The 13586-nt window shown below is 36.1% G+C and overlaps 1 protein-coding gene across 15 annotated transcripts in view; it reads right to left on the minus strand.

Annotated features, from left to right (window-relative positions):
* The window catches only part of LUC7L2 (LUC7 like 2, pre-mRNA splicing factor), a 61810-nt gene that overhangs the window by 20597 nt on the left and 27627 nt on the right, over positions 1–13586 (minus strand). For all 15 annotated transcript variants that reach the window (XM_070465112.1, XM_070465083.1, XM_020913281.2 and 12 more), the window contains one exon: positions 2036–2134. In XM_070465112.1, the coding sequence (XP_070321213.1) occupies positions 2036–2134 (99 nt within the window). The remainder of the gene's footprint in view (positions 1–2035; positions 2135–13586) is intronic.

The raw sequence follows: 13586 nt of genomic DNA on the forward strand, positions 1-13586 counted from the left end.
TCTAAAAATCTACATCAGTATTTACATAGATTTTATCAGGCACATGTTAGTATGTCTATAAATAAATAACAGTTCATATAAAACTAAACTTTAAAGATGTATTCCCAACCCAACCAACTTAGACTTTCATATCTTACTGTGCAGAAATACAGCTAATTCAAAACTCCAATGTTTAAAAATATAAATTTATTAGACACATATAAAATTCTAAAAATGGTTATTTAACCCATTCATTTCATGAAAATGTAAAACCTTTCATCTACGATGAAAAAGAAATAGTTATTTAACTCTAATCAACTTAAATTTTATCTTTAAAAAAAGATAGAACTAATCAATAAGTAGTGTTGGGTCAACTATGTCAACTATGGGTCAACCATGGGTCAACTTGGTCAACTATGGGTCAAGTAGCTATGTAGAAAGTGAGATCTATACCTCAATTCCTTGTAACAGAATAAATTTAATCACAGGTTCAAATACATAAAACAAAGCCATAAAAATACCAGAAGAAATCATGAAACAGAATTCTTATCACGGCAGGACAGGGAAGGCCTTTTGACTTAATTTAACAGATTTTTTAACAATTAATAAACTACACAAATATTTTGCATAACTCACAACTCCCAAAAAAGAAATAGGAAAAAACCACAACATATTATCTGAGACAAGGGACTAATTTTCATCATATATATAAGGTGCTATTTAGTACAAATCAAGTAGAAAAATACTAACATCCAGGACTTTCCTGGTGGTCTGGTGGCTAAGACTCCCTGCTTCCACTACAGGGGGTGTGAGTTTGATCCCTGGTTGGGGAGCTAAGATCCCATATGCCACATGGCAAAAATTAAAAAAAAAAAAAAAAAAAAACCCCACTAACATCCAAAGTTAGTAAATAGCACCCCCCGACACACACACAAAATGTACACTGAAAGTTCACTGAAAAGGACATATAAATAAATCCTAAATACATGAGAAAATTTCAAACTTACTTATAATAAGAAATGCAAATTAGATACCTGACATATAAACACAATGCATTCCTACTTACCATAACAGAAAAAGACTGAAAACCCCACACCCTTACATCTAGATGTTGGTGAATTTCTGCAGTATTTTATGCCCAGTGTACGTTAAATCATAACAAATTCACTTAAAGCATTTCCCCAACTGCTCCAGCCCCATATTAAAATTATGTTTACATAGATGACTTCATTTCCATTAGCAGAAATTCTTGGAAGTTCAGAGAAGTAAATGGGGTGGGGGTGGGATGGTGGCTATTTACTACTTTTCTCCCAAACCAAATAAACCATCTGTTACCTCACTGATAAAATATACCGTAAGAAAAAAAAAAAAATATATATATATATATATATACCATAAGGTTTACGGTCATCAGTATGTTTTATGTAATGCTGATTGATATGTCTTCTACTTTAAAAAAAAAAAAACTCCCAACTACTCTCATGTTTGTATAAAAAGAATAAAGAGTTTGAGCCTTTTAGATACCTATATAGCATCTTCTATTTCCTCTAATATTTCTTCTCTTACACACATTAAAAAAAAAAACAGTCCTTAATATCTTCCCTCTCTTTATATGTATATTTATAGATACAAAAACAAGTATGAATATAAAAATTCAGTTAAGTATTAAAGGGTTTTATATACACTAGAAATTAGTTGTTTACATTTAAGATGGTATTTTCTTAATCACAAATACCTAATTGGGAAGAATATCCTTAATTTTCAAATCAATATATGAATTACACAACTTTCACACACTTTCATATTTTTCAAAATTATCATTAGTTAAGAAAGTACATAATCTTACTAAATTTAGTATTACCCTTCATGTGTGTGTTGTGTGTGTTAGTCGCTCGGTCGTGTGTCCGACTCATTGCGGACTTCCCTTAAACCATGCTTTGTATTAACCACAGAAAGATAATTTTGCTAAGAGGCTTATCCATTAAGAAATATCAATCTATATTCAAAATATTATACTGCAAAAGGTAATCTAACTTGTTAAAACAAAATGACATACATCAAGTTCAAAGAAAAAATCTTGTTCTTTGGATGCGATTTCATAATCTGCTCTTAAAGCCAGGTCATGGACTTTCAGACATTCTCCAAGATCCATTCTCTGGAGGAGGAAAAAAGACACATATTATTAAAACAGAAAATACTTTTTTCAAAAATTCATTAACAATCACAGTTCTCTTCAGAATAATTACTGAGTCATACAGATGCTTCTTTATTCACAGATTTTCAAATCATGCAAAATTTCACAGACAACTATAAAACTTGGTGCCCAAAAAACCCCACATGAATTCTATCTACCAACAGATGAGAATCATGATTACTTTTGTACTTAAGAACAAATAGAAAAGGAAAAGCCTGTCAGAAACTTAAAAAAGCTTCTCACTTCTATCTCAAAACATATTTCACTTGGTTGTTTAACACAAAAAAAGATAAATTTAAAATCAAACTAGCAGAATGTGTAAACCAAACTGCTGAATTATAGTCAGTACTCTATAAGTAACACTCTAATTTTCAAATAAAGATGGAGTCCTCAAACAACAGACTGGTAATCTTGATATGGACTCCAGACAAGACTCCAGATGAACTAGTAAAGAGGTAATTTATTAAAACCCATACCAATTTGACAAAGAATAAGTATCTAGCCCCACTAAGCTTAGCATATGCAGGAAAATAAATACCTACTCGGTATTTGCTTGTACAAATAAGTCTTTATCTCAATAAGGAATCTAGTAGAAACCTTCTATGGGAACTCCAATTCGACGTTGTTTAGCTTTCCTGGTGGCTCAGAAGGTAAAGAATGTGCCTGCAATATGGGAGACCCAGGTTCAATCCCTGAGTTGGGAAGATCCCTGAGAAGAGAACGGCTATCCATTCTAGTATTCTTGACTAGAAAACTCCAGGGACAGAGGAGCCTGGAGGGCTACAGTCCACAGGGTCAGAGTGTCCAACAGGACTGGGAGCTAACACTTTCACTTTTTCACCCAATTCGAAGCTTTCCTCACATGAGACAAAAATTTCTAAAAATCTGTTTCATTTTTACATGTATCTGGGCAACTGATATTTCATGAAATCCTTTTAGAAGCACATTGTGTAAAAGAAAAAAAATGGGCTTGCTGTAAAGATAATTAGATGTGATTAAAGGTGATCAGAGCACAGCAGATTTTCCCATTGGAGTTATGCTATCCCATCATTAGAATGTCACAGAATCTCTATTAAGGGTGTAAAAGGGAATACAGTAATTCAAAAAGCTAAATGTTCCTTTTGTATATATTACGCAAACTATATATAAAGTAAAACTACAAAACAACATTGCAGCAGTAAAGTCATTCCTTCAATTGAGTACCCAACTTGCGCCAAGTACTATATTAGGTGCAAGGGACATAGCACTAAACGACAAAGATATAGTCTCCGACCTCACAGAGTTGACATTCTAGAAGAGGAGAAGCAAATAATAAACCATATTTGTATCTCTGAACAATGTTAAGTGATCTAGCAAAATAGTAACACTTCTATTTACTAGGGGAAGCTACTTGGGATAAGGTTGTCAGAGAAGTCCTTTCTGATGAGGCTACATTCCAACTGGATCTAAAAAGTGGGAGGAAGCAGACTAACCTTAGGGAAAGCTAAGAAAAAAGAGTCTTTCAGTTTTACAGATTTAGAAAGCAGATCTTTAAGAAAATATATACAAGTGTTACTCAAGAGGGAAGTTTCTAGTAGCAGGGAACAGGACTAACATATCTATAGCACACAGGTCTGGGTCTTACCTCGGTATATATTATCTAAAAATGACTCTGTCTATTTAACATTTTTGCAACCACCTGGACACATAGAAGGATATGATCAACAATTCTGTGCAATATCCCAAGCTAAAAAGGATAGTGAATTCACTGGATTAAGATTAAAAAATACTGATATATCAGATTAAATTTAATATAAAGAAATAAGTACAAAGTTCTAAAGGACTTCCCTGGTAGCTCAGATGGTAAAGAATCTGAGTGCAATGCAGAAGACTCAGGTTCAACTCCTGGGTCAGGAAAATCCCCTGGTGAAGGAAATAGCAACCCCCTCCAGTATTCTTGCCTGAAGAATTCCATGGACAGAGAGGAGCCTGGCGGGCTACATACAATCCATGGGGTCACAAAGAGTGGGACATGACTAAGTGACTAATATTTTCACTTTCACAGTTACACCAAAAAATCAAATTTATAAATAAGTATAAGCAAAAGATAAGACAAATTAAAAAACTTGCTAGTCAAGAGTAAGGGTTACAGGGTGGCATGACTGAGATCAATTAAAGTGACACAATAGTAATTTATAGGATATAATATGAGCAAGTGAGATCACTCTTACTGAAGGCTGGTTTAAAAGCAAGTCCCTCTCTTCCAAAACACACATTCTGTGTGCTAACACATTTCAAAAGTGATATGAATAAATCAGTGTCTCAAAACAAAGCTATGCAAAATAGCCAGAGAACAGATGTAACTAAACTGGAGAATTAAGATGTGAAAAGTCAACTGAATTTTTTAATATGAAACAGACGTAGACTGTATTATGGCCCCAAGGAACTCCAGAGTCAGACTTTGGTCCTCTTAACATAATACATTCTAATGCTTAGAGTTTCCAAAAGATGGACAAGCTTTCTTCGAAGTTACTTGAGTTTCCAGGTAACTGAGAGATTCAAATACTGTTTAGACAACTACTTCTTTGGGGTACCCAAGTAAAGAATTCGAACATCAGGTAACTGTTAGTCTTTTTTCCAACTCTGAGATTTTATGACTATCTTTAAAAAAAAAAAAAAAAAAAAAGGTTCTCAAAACTGTATTACCTTGGTTCTTAATTATGTAAAGGAACGAATGGGAAAATATAGACAATGTCCTCAAAGTTATCCTTTGGGAAATAAGGACTATTCACCACCATTATAAAAGTCATCACACTAATGGTTTAAAGCAGGCTGGAACCCAACCCCCAAGCTGGAAGCAGTCAACGGCCTGTTAAGAACCAGGCCGCACATCAGGAGGTGAGCAGTGGGTGAGTGAGCCATGCGTCTTCTGTATTTACAGCTGCTCCCCATTGCTTGTAATACCACCTGAGCTCCACCTCCTGTCGGATCAGAGGTGGCATCAGATTCTCACAGGAGTGGGAACCGGCCTGTGAACTGCACATGCAAGGGATCTAGGTTGCTCCTTACAAGAATCACTCTGAAACCAGTCCTTCACATTCAGTCCGTGGAAAAATTATATTCCATGAAACTGGTCCCTGGTATCCAAAAGGTTGGGGACTACTAAAGTGTCATTGTGATGCTGAGGATGCTGAGATTTTTTCAGGCTCCAATGCTTACTCTCAACCATCAGTCCAGGGATTAACAAACTAAGGAGCTTTCCAGTGAGAAGAAACAGCAACTGAAACTTTCAAAAGATGTCTGGAAATTCAAAGCTGTTTATTAGGCAATGCTTATTAAAAAAAAACAAACAAACCCAAAACTAGAAAAACACTTATTACTCTTTAAAAAAATTGCAGGAAAATAAGACAGGAATGAAAGAATGGCCAAAGAATGTTCTTACCCTCTGTTACACTAGCCTGTTGATTTAATAATATCTTAATATTACTCATCCCAACAATCCTACTTACATATATTTCCACAGCTATATAGTTGTTCATGCTATGCTTACTTCATCAAATGTTAAGATGTCAGAGTTGGAAATGCCTTCGATCTTGGGAGCAGTTTTGAATATGAACCTGGATTTAAATATTATCAGTGGAAGCTTCTGAAAATAGGCCCAAGCCCTAACCTCCAAAAACTGAATTGTAAAAGTCCCCCAGAAGTTTTTAATGTACAGTGTCGTGAACCACTAGCTGATCTAGTTTTATTCCCATTCCAAAGACAACGGAACTGAAGCACATAAAGACTGACTTCTTCAGGGTACTTACTAGGAAATCTGGTTAGCAGATTTCTGGTCTAACACCTCTTCTGCTTTATTATGCTAATTCCAATTATTTCAGTACTAACTTATCTTTTAGTATTTTTAGTTGACAATCATCCCCCATAACATCTAAAAAAGCTCTGCATACAACAGATACTCAAAGCAGCTGTCTACTGCCTTTACTTCAGCAATCTCCCTTATTTTTATCTTGTGCATAACTATATTTAAAATCTGTTTTCAAAAACATGTTAATTGCCTCACTGAGCTTAACCTAAACATCGCTGTTCACCCATACTACCCTTTGGCAGGAATTCCAGGCTCCCCCTGCCCGCCTCTATCTTTAAATTCACACCACACAACCAATCAAAAGAAAAGCAACTATGTGGATCAAGAACAAAATGAACACTAAAAAAAGATCCAATTATATCACTATAGCAAAGTTGGAATTTGGGTGAAAGGAGTACAGCTGGGGGGAATATATGCCTTGTAGGGGACTTATGGAAGGGAAAATGTGAACTCCACAAGGCTAAAGAATTTTTTCTACTTTATCCACTACATACCTGGGTCTGTACATCAAAATGCTTAAAATATTTAACCTTTATTGAATGAGCAAAACTGGACAGAGAAGAACATGTGGCAAGGGTGGTCAAGATGCAGCCCAGGGCAAAATTTGTCTGAGCTCTAGAGAGGGAAGGTCTTCTTAACCTCTCCTTGAATTTTCTCCTTTTGGAGGCTCCCTTTCTTCTTAACTGTTTTGAGCTACTCTTTTCTGTTTTTCCCTATGCACTCCTCTCCTCCAGGAAGACGACTTACTTGGGTTTTTCACTACAGTGGGCTAAAAGCATCTGCAGCTTTAGTCTTGTCTAGCTCACCAAAGTAGATGTGGGGGCCAAAGCCACAGGAGCTCAAAGAGCCTAGTTATAATGATAACTCCCCGCAGCCCAACAGCTTCAGTGCTTATTTCTTCAGGGACCTATCAGGACAACAGGTGTAGCAAGGCAGATTTTCAGAATTCTAGATACTAGTCATGTTTTTTCTTCAGTCTATAACATCATCACTAAGCACTTACACTGGCATCATGTTGAGCACATGAGTATTTAACAAGCCAAAATAAACTCAACAATTACCTGCCACTGTAAAGCTGAGTGAAGGGAAAGTATAGTAATGCTCTTCATGACCCTACTAATGTAATTAAAAAGCCACCAGAGCCAAGCATGATAGAACCACACCATGACTAAGCATGGACCTGACTCCATCACTGATGGTGCAACACGGTCCTTTGAACACTAAGTGCACTGATATTTTCTGTTGCTACTGCTTCTCTTTTGAAACAGTTGAGCTTCAAACTGAACAAAATAAAATGTTTGGTCATTTATTTTAACCTAAAATAACTATTTATGATGAAAGCCACAGGAAGAGTTTAAAATTTTTAAATTTAACAAGTAATTTACTTCATAAATTCTTTCCACAAACTTATTCTTGGTGTTTTAATGAATGCACATGTAAATTCTTAGATTATTGGGGAAATGGATATATTCAGTTCTGCATTTTGCCCTCTCCATCCTAAATCCATTTTTTCCATGAAGTCGATCAAATAACGATACCTGATTGTGGTAACAGAATTCTCTTACAACCTCCCAACATTTTATGTTTTACTGTTTAACAAAGCTGATTCTGTTAAGTGCTCTTTAACTGTTCTTTTGAAATTCCAACACAGATCAGGTTTGCATAACCCACAAGTTAACCATTTTTAAAGTTCATTTATAGACACTGCTGTGAGGCTGAATATTTTCTTTGGATTTTTTGACAATGGTTGAATTAAACGTAAATAAAGATGTATATACAAGCATTTCATTGCCACACTGCACACCAAAAACAAGAACAATTAAGAGTCACTGGATAAGTAACTTAAGGAATGGCTATATTGTGAAATATTACATCTGCATTTAAAAAATATAGACCACTGATATGGAAACTTCTCCAAGACAAGTGAGAAAAATTCAAAGATGCTATTTGTTAAAACACACACACATCACACATACTCGCAAATGTACAGAAAGGAGAGTGGAAGATGCACATTAAATTGTTAACAGGGTTTAGTTCTGGGAAGAGGGGTATGATGAACAAGGGGAAACTTTCATGTTTTATGCTTTTCCTCTTATACTTGAAGATTATATGGCCGAAGTAATAAATAAAATATGACAGACCACGCACTGACCTGGTCTGAACTCAGAAAATATCCCATTTCCTTATTATCCCATATCTCATTACCCATTTAACTGTGAGAAATTCACTTAACCTCTCAGAACTTCTCTTTTCTCCAGGAACTTCAGGACTGCAGTACGACTTACTTACAGACTGACTACACTGTGGAAGATTCTGAATGTCAATCAACACATGCAGAACTTTCTCTGGGGGCAGAGAAGAATGCTGGACTACTTGGACAGAAATATGACATGATAAAACCTGTTTCAGAAGCATTAACACCACACTACTAGGTGGACGAACATCCTTGTCAGACAGCAAGAAGTATAAGAATGGACGGCAATATTGGTAAAATACTAAAAGGAATACATACCAACTGAAGAAAAAGTAAAACAACCATGACAGCAGGACAGAGAGCACAGCAAATACAAACCCTTAGTCCAGCATCTGGACCATTTCATGCATGGTTCCAATGCCAATGCTATTTTCCAAAACACAAAACATCTATAGTTTGACATTCACATCTTCACATTTTACATTTTTACTGTCTTCCTCCTGCTCACATTTATAAAATCTCGCTCTTCCATCCATGTTCAGTGCCCACCTTAAGACCCAGCTCAATAACAAGAGAAAACTGAATAAACTATAGAAAAAAAGTCTTGAAATAACAAAACCTGGATACGAGTTTCAGTTATGCCACGATTTTTTTAAGAAGGTTTTTCTTTCCTAATCCCAACGCTGACACTCAAAACTAACAAATCAAACAGGAGTGGTGAATGAAGAGGAGCGGGGCCCACAGTGCGCACCAAGTAGCTCCTGCTTTCCCGCCACGCCCCTACTGTTAACTGCCCATTCTCACTGAGTGTTCCTCCCCCAAGTGCGCTCTTTCCTGAGTGGACGAAGAAAAGTAAAGGTCTTTGTTTACCATTTCTTAATGAATGTTTTCTGATGGATACAATACGAAATATTTTCTTATCCATTTCTAATCTTAGATATGCAAACATAACGGGATAAAATTAAAACAGAAGGCCTTGCCTCACAAAGACTATCTAATCAAGGAGAGAAAGGATACATATAAACAAGACAAAACAAGTGACCACTCGGTAATACGGAGGGCAGGTGCTCCCCTGGGGGTTCAGAGCAATCACATGCAGTTTCCTAGGCAGGATTGTGTATTTATAGAGAAAGGGTTATTCCAGGCACAGAAAGGGGGATAGGCAATAATGAACATGCTGGGCAAGGAAAGCAGTGAGACAACAATGAAAAAATCAGTCTGGTTCAAACAGAGGACCAAACTGATTTATTTATTCAAGGAAGAGACAGAGCCAACTAAAGATGTTCAGATTTTTGACCATATATTTTTTTTTTAATTTATTTTTTTATTAGTTGGAGGCTAATCACTCCACAGCATTGTAGTGGGTCTTGTCATACATTGACATGAATCAGCCATGGATTTACATGTATTCCCCATCCCGATCCTTGACCATATATTAATACATAATAGTTCCCAAAAGTTTTTGAGTGGAGGCAACATATGCCAAATTTATTTCCTCTCAGGAATAACTGGCTTCTTTTCTCCACATTTAGAACTCTTCAAATGTCATCTCATCAAAATGTTTTCTCCAGTCGTCCTGTCAGAGCAGCCCCTTGCCCACTGTCCCAGATCTAACCACGAATTTTTGTCACAGCACTTGCAACATTCCTGAAATCACAGTATTTATTTTCACAATTGATTGTGAAAGAAACTTAGAAGGTAAGCTCCCATTACTAAAAGAAAACCCCTATATACTTCTGTATCTCCAGCACTTTTGCATATGGCACATAGCAGGTCCTCAATATGCATTTGTTAAGTGAATAAATGAATGAATGCTGATCTCAGCAATCAGCAACACTCCTAGAGATTAAAAAAAAAAAATTCATTTCTTGAAGAATTTTCTGTTCATTTTTACTGTGAATTTTCTTTACATTTTCCTTCTAGCCCTCATTGACCTGATACTCTTGCTCGCCCTTTTCTATTTCTTCCTCTGCTTAACTTCATTGTTCCAAACACTGTCATACTACAAAAGGGGTAGGAACACACAAAAATCTACCTAAATTTGGATATTTTACAAATTGCATTATACAAACACATCAACATATATGCTTCTATTTTTTGACTTTATAGACCAAAAAAAAGTCTACAGGGTAATATATAGCCAAGATGTTTTAGTCAATATAAATCAGAGTAAAATACCAAATATTTTTAAAAGTTTCCTTTGTAACTACCCTTAAATAAGGAAGGATTATACTAAGTCATTTGACCTTGCCACCAGCACATCAAGTTAGAATGCATCACATTTAAAAAAAACATTTTCAGTGACAAGACATTTCATGACTTTGCTTGATGTCTGCAGTTAATCACCTATACAATAAAAATATGTTTCAAGTTTTCATTTATTATTATATGTTTGCTCTGTGTTCACAGTCTGTATCTTCCAAACAATGCATTTATAACTCCATCCCACCTTTCTCAATGAATAGCCTCAGAGAACACACTAATTCAGATTTGTTAAAATGCACTTTATAAAACTGTTCCTACATCTAAAAAAGACCTAAAGAGTTCAGAGACAGAGTGATGATTCCTAGTTTTCAAATAATAAGCATTTATCGAGAGCCACTGTACAGAAAAACAAACGTGTAGGAACTACCCTGCAGCTGCGGGGGGTCAGGTTCAACCCCTGGGGACTAAGACCCACAGAACACCCTGCCCACCCTAGAGGAAAAACCAACGCAGCAGTGAAATACACTGACCAAGTATCAGGGTACTAAAAACAATCTGCTCAACAATGACTTCCAGACCTCCTTCTTCTTTGCTTGGAAGTTACTGGTCTTTACTACCTTACAGTGTTTCAAGAGTTATCCTAAATGACAGGTCCAAAATGTTAAGATTTACCTCAAAAAACAAACAAAAGGGTGAAAAGGACATTAAGTAGTTATAAACGAAACAAGGTAGTTGTATGTAAAATACGTATGAAGCTGGTATATGAAGTTCAGTATACAACTCTACTTTTACATATAGTTAAAACTTAAGTTTCAAAAGATTTTTTTCCTCAAATTGATTCAGTAGCACAGAATAAAAATGAGAAGTAAAATTAATTTGTATTTGATCTACAAAGACTGGACATCAGCACAATGGATGCACATGTATTTACATATATGTACTTTTGTATTTAATCATTAATCCAAGTGTCATGGACAAATATGCTGACTGATCTTAACTAGATCAAGACCCAGAGATAGTCTCAGGGTCTCCTTTTAAAAGATTACTTCCACAAGACTAAAGTATACTAACTTATTTTAAGAACATAAAATGAATGCCCACAAGATTATTCAGAACAATAGAAAAGGGTTATTTCCTAAGGACAGAACCACTGAATAGTTCAGGGTATTCATATCCCTGAATAGTTCAGGGTATTCATATCCCAAGCTGAATAGTTCAGGGTATTCATATCCCAAGTCAATAATACTCCAAATTATATTCAGGACTTGGTTTCAAAATCTTTTTTTCTAATGTGGACCATTTTAAGTCTTTTTTGAAGTTGTTACAACATTACTTGTTTCATGTTTTCATTTTTTGGTCTCAAGGGACTGAACCAACACTCCCTGCATTTGAAGGTGAATTCCTTACCACTGGACTGCCAGGGAAGTCCCCAGGACTGGGTTTTTCTTAATTGCAGGATAACACTTTACAATATTGTGTTGGCTTCCGTCATACAACAATGTGAATCAGACACAAGTACACTTATGACCCCTCCCCCTCCCTCCTCAGCCTCCCCAGCCATTCCCCACTCCTACCCCACTTAGATTGTCGCACTGTACTGGGCTGAACTCCCTGAAATGTAAATTGATACAGCCGATATGGAGAATAGTATGCAGTTTCCTTAAAAAGCTATGAATAAAACTATCATATGATCCAGCAGTCCCACTACTGGGCGCATACCCTGAGAAAACCATAACTGAAAAAGAACATGTACCCCAGTGTTCAGAGCTGCACTAGTTACAATACCTAGGACATGGAAGCAACCTAGATGTCCATCAGCAGATGAATGGATAAAGAAGTTGTGCTACATACATACAATGGAATATTACTCAGCCATAAAAAGGACTAGGTTTTTGAAGTTTGGTAGTAAAGATCAAATTATTCACTGGGAAGTTCTTAATGTGCCTCTGATTTCCTAGGCCTCAAATGTATTTTTAGTGTAAGGCATTCTCTGGAATTGCTTGTTAAAGGAATTTTTGTAAGAAACCGAGACTAAAATACAAACAGCAAGTTTGATAATGTAAGAACACCTCAAAAGCCAATTCTGCTAAAAACCTGGGTTATCTGGCAGTTTCACAAATTGAGAAGCTCCAGAAACTGGGGTCATAGAAATTAGGGGGAAAAAATTTCAAGCTAGTAATCTGGGCCCATTTTTTATTTTGCTTTCCTTCTTTTTTTATTTTAGCCATGCCACAGCAGCTTAAGGGATATCTCAGTTCCTCGACCAGGGAATGAATCCAGGCCACGGCAGTGAGAATGCTAAATCTTAACCACTAGATCACTAGCGAACCTAATGTTAAAAACACTTGCTTAAAAATGTTTAAGTGTCCCAAAACAAACCCTTTCCAGAGAAAAAGTTATGAGTTTAAATTATCTACAGACTTTTTCACATATGTTTTGGTAAGTAATTCAAAATCAAGATACACTCCTTATCCATTAGAAAGTAACACGTTCGTTTTTTCACAATCATCAATTTTTGAACTTAAAGCTAGTTCTGAAAAACACTTGTTTCATGTCCTAATTTTGGGTGATTGATTATTCATGTTAACACAAGGGAAGAACACCATTCTAGATGCTAGAGATACAGCACTGAACGAAACGTGTCTGCTCTCACTATGAAATTTACATTCTACTTAGTGACTAAGAAAATTTTGTGCAGGTTTATTTCTTATCACTGCTTCTCTAAACTTTCATGGCTCCTTTAAATTTGTACTATCAAAGACACTTCAGCCGTTGTAAAGTTCAGGTTTGTAGGTATTCAAGGAGCTGACTTGAACCAGGTCTCAAAACAGAGAAGCAATAAAGGAGTTCTGATTAATAAAAACTTCATTTTGGATAAAACCCAGAACCTACTGGGGACACCATAAAATCAACTCAGGATTTTTGACAACCAGTACTCCCACCCAATCACTTCGAAGAGGCAGATAAAATTTTACCTTATCCCTGTCACTAAGTATTTCTCCTGGAGTCCAAAGTTAAGCGGGCCTTAGGAAGCATCACTACAAACAAAGCTAGTGGAGGTGATGGAATTTCAGCTGAGCTATTTAAAGTCCTAAAACAAGATGCTGTTAAAGTGCTGCACTCAATATGCCAGCCAATTTGGAAAACTCAGCAGTGGCCACAAGACT

This window comes from Odocoileus virginianus, chromosome 1, assembly GCF_023699985.2.
Source record: "Odocoileus virginianus isolate 20LAN1187 ecotype Illinois chromosome 1, Ovbor_1.2, whole genome shotgun sequence".
NCBI classification, from domain to species: Eukaryota; Metazoa; Chordata; class Mammalia; order Artiodactyla; family Cervidae; genus Odocoileus; species Odocoileus virginianus.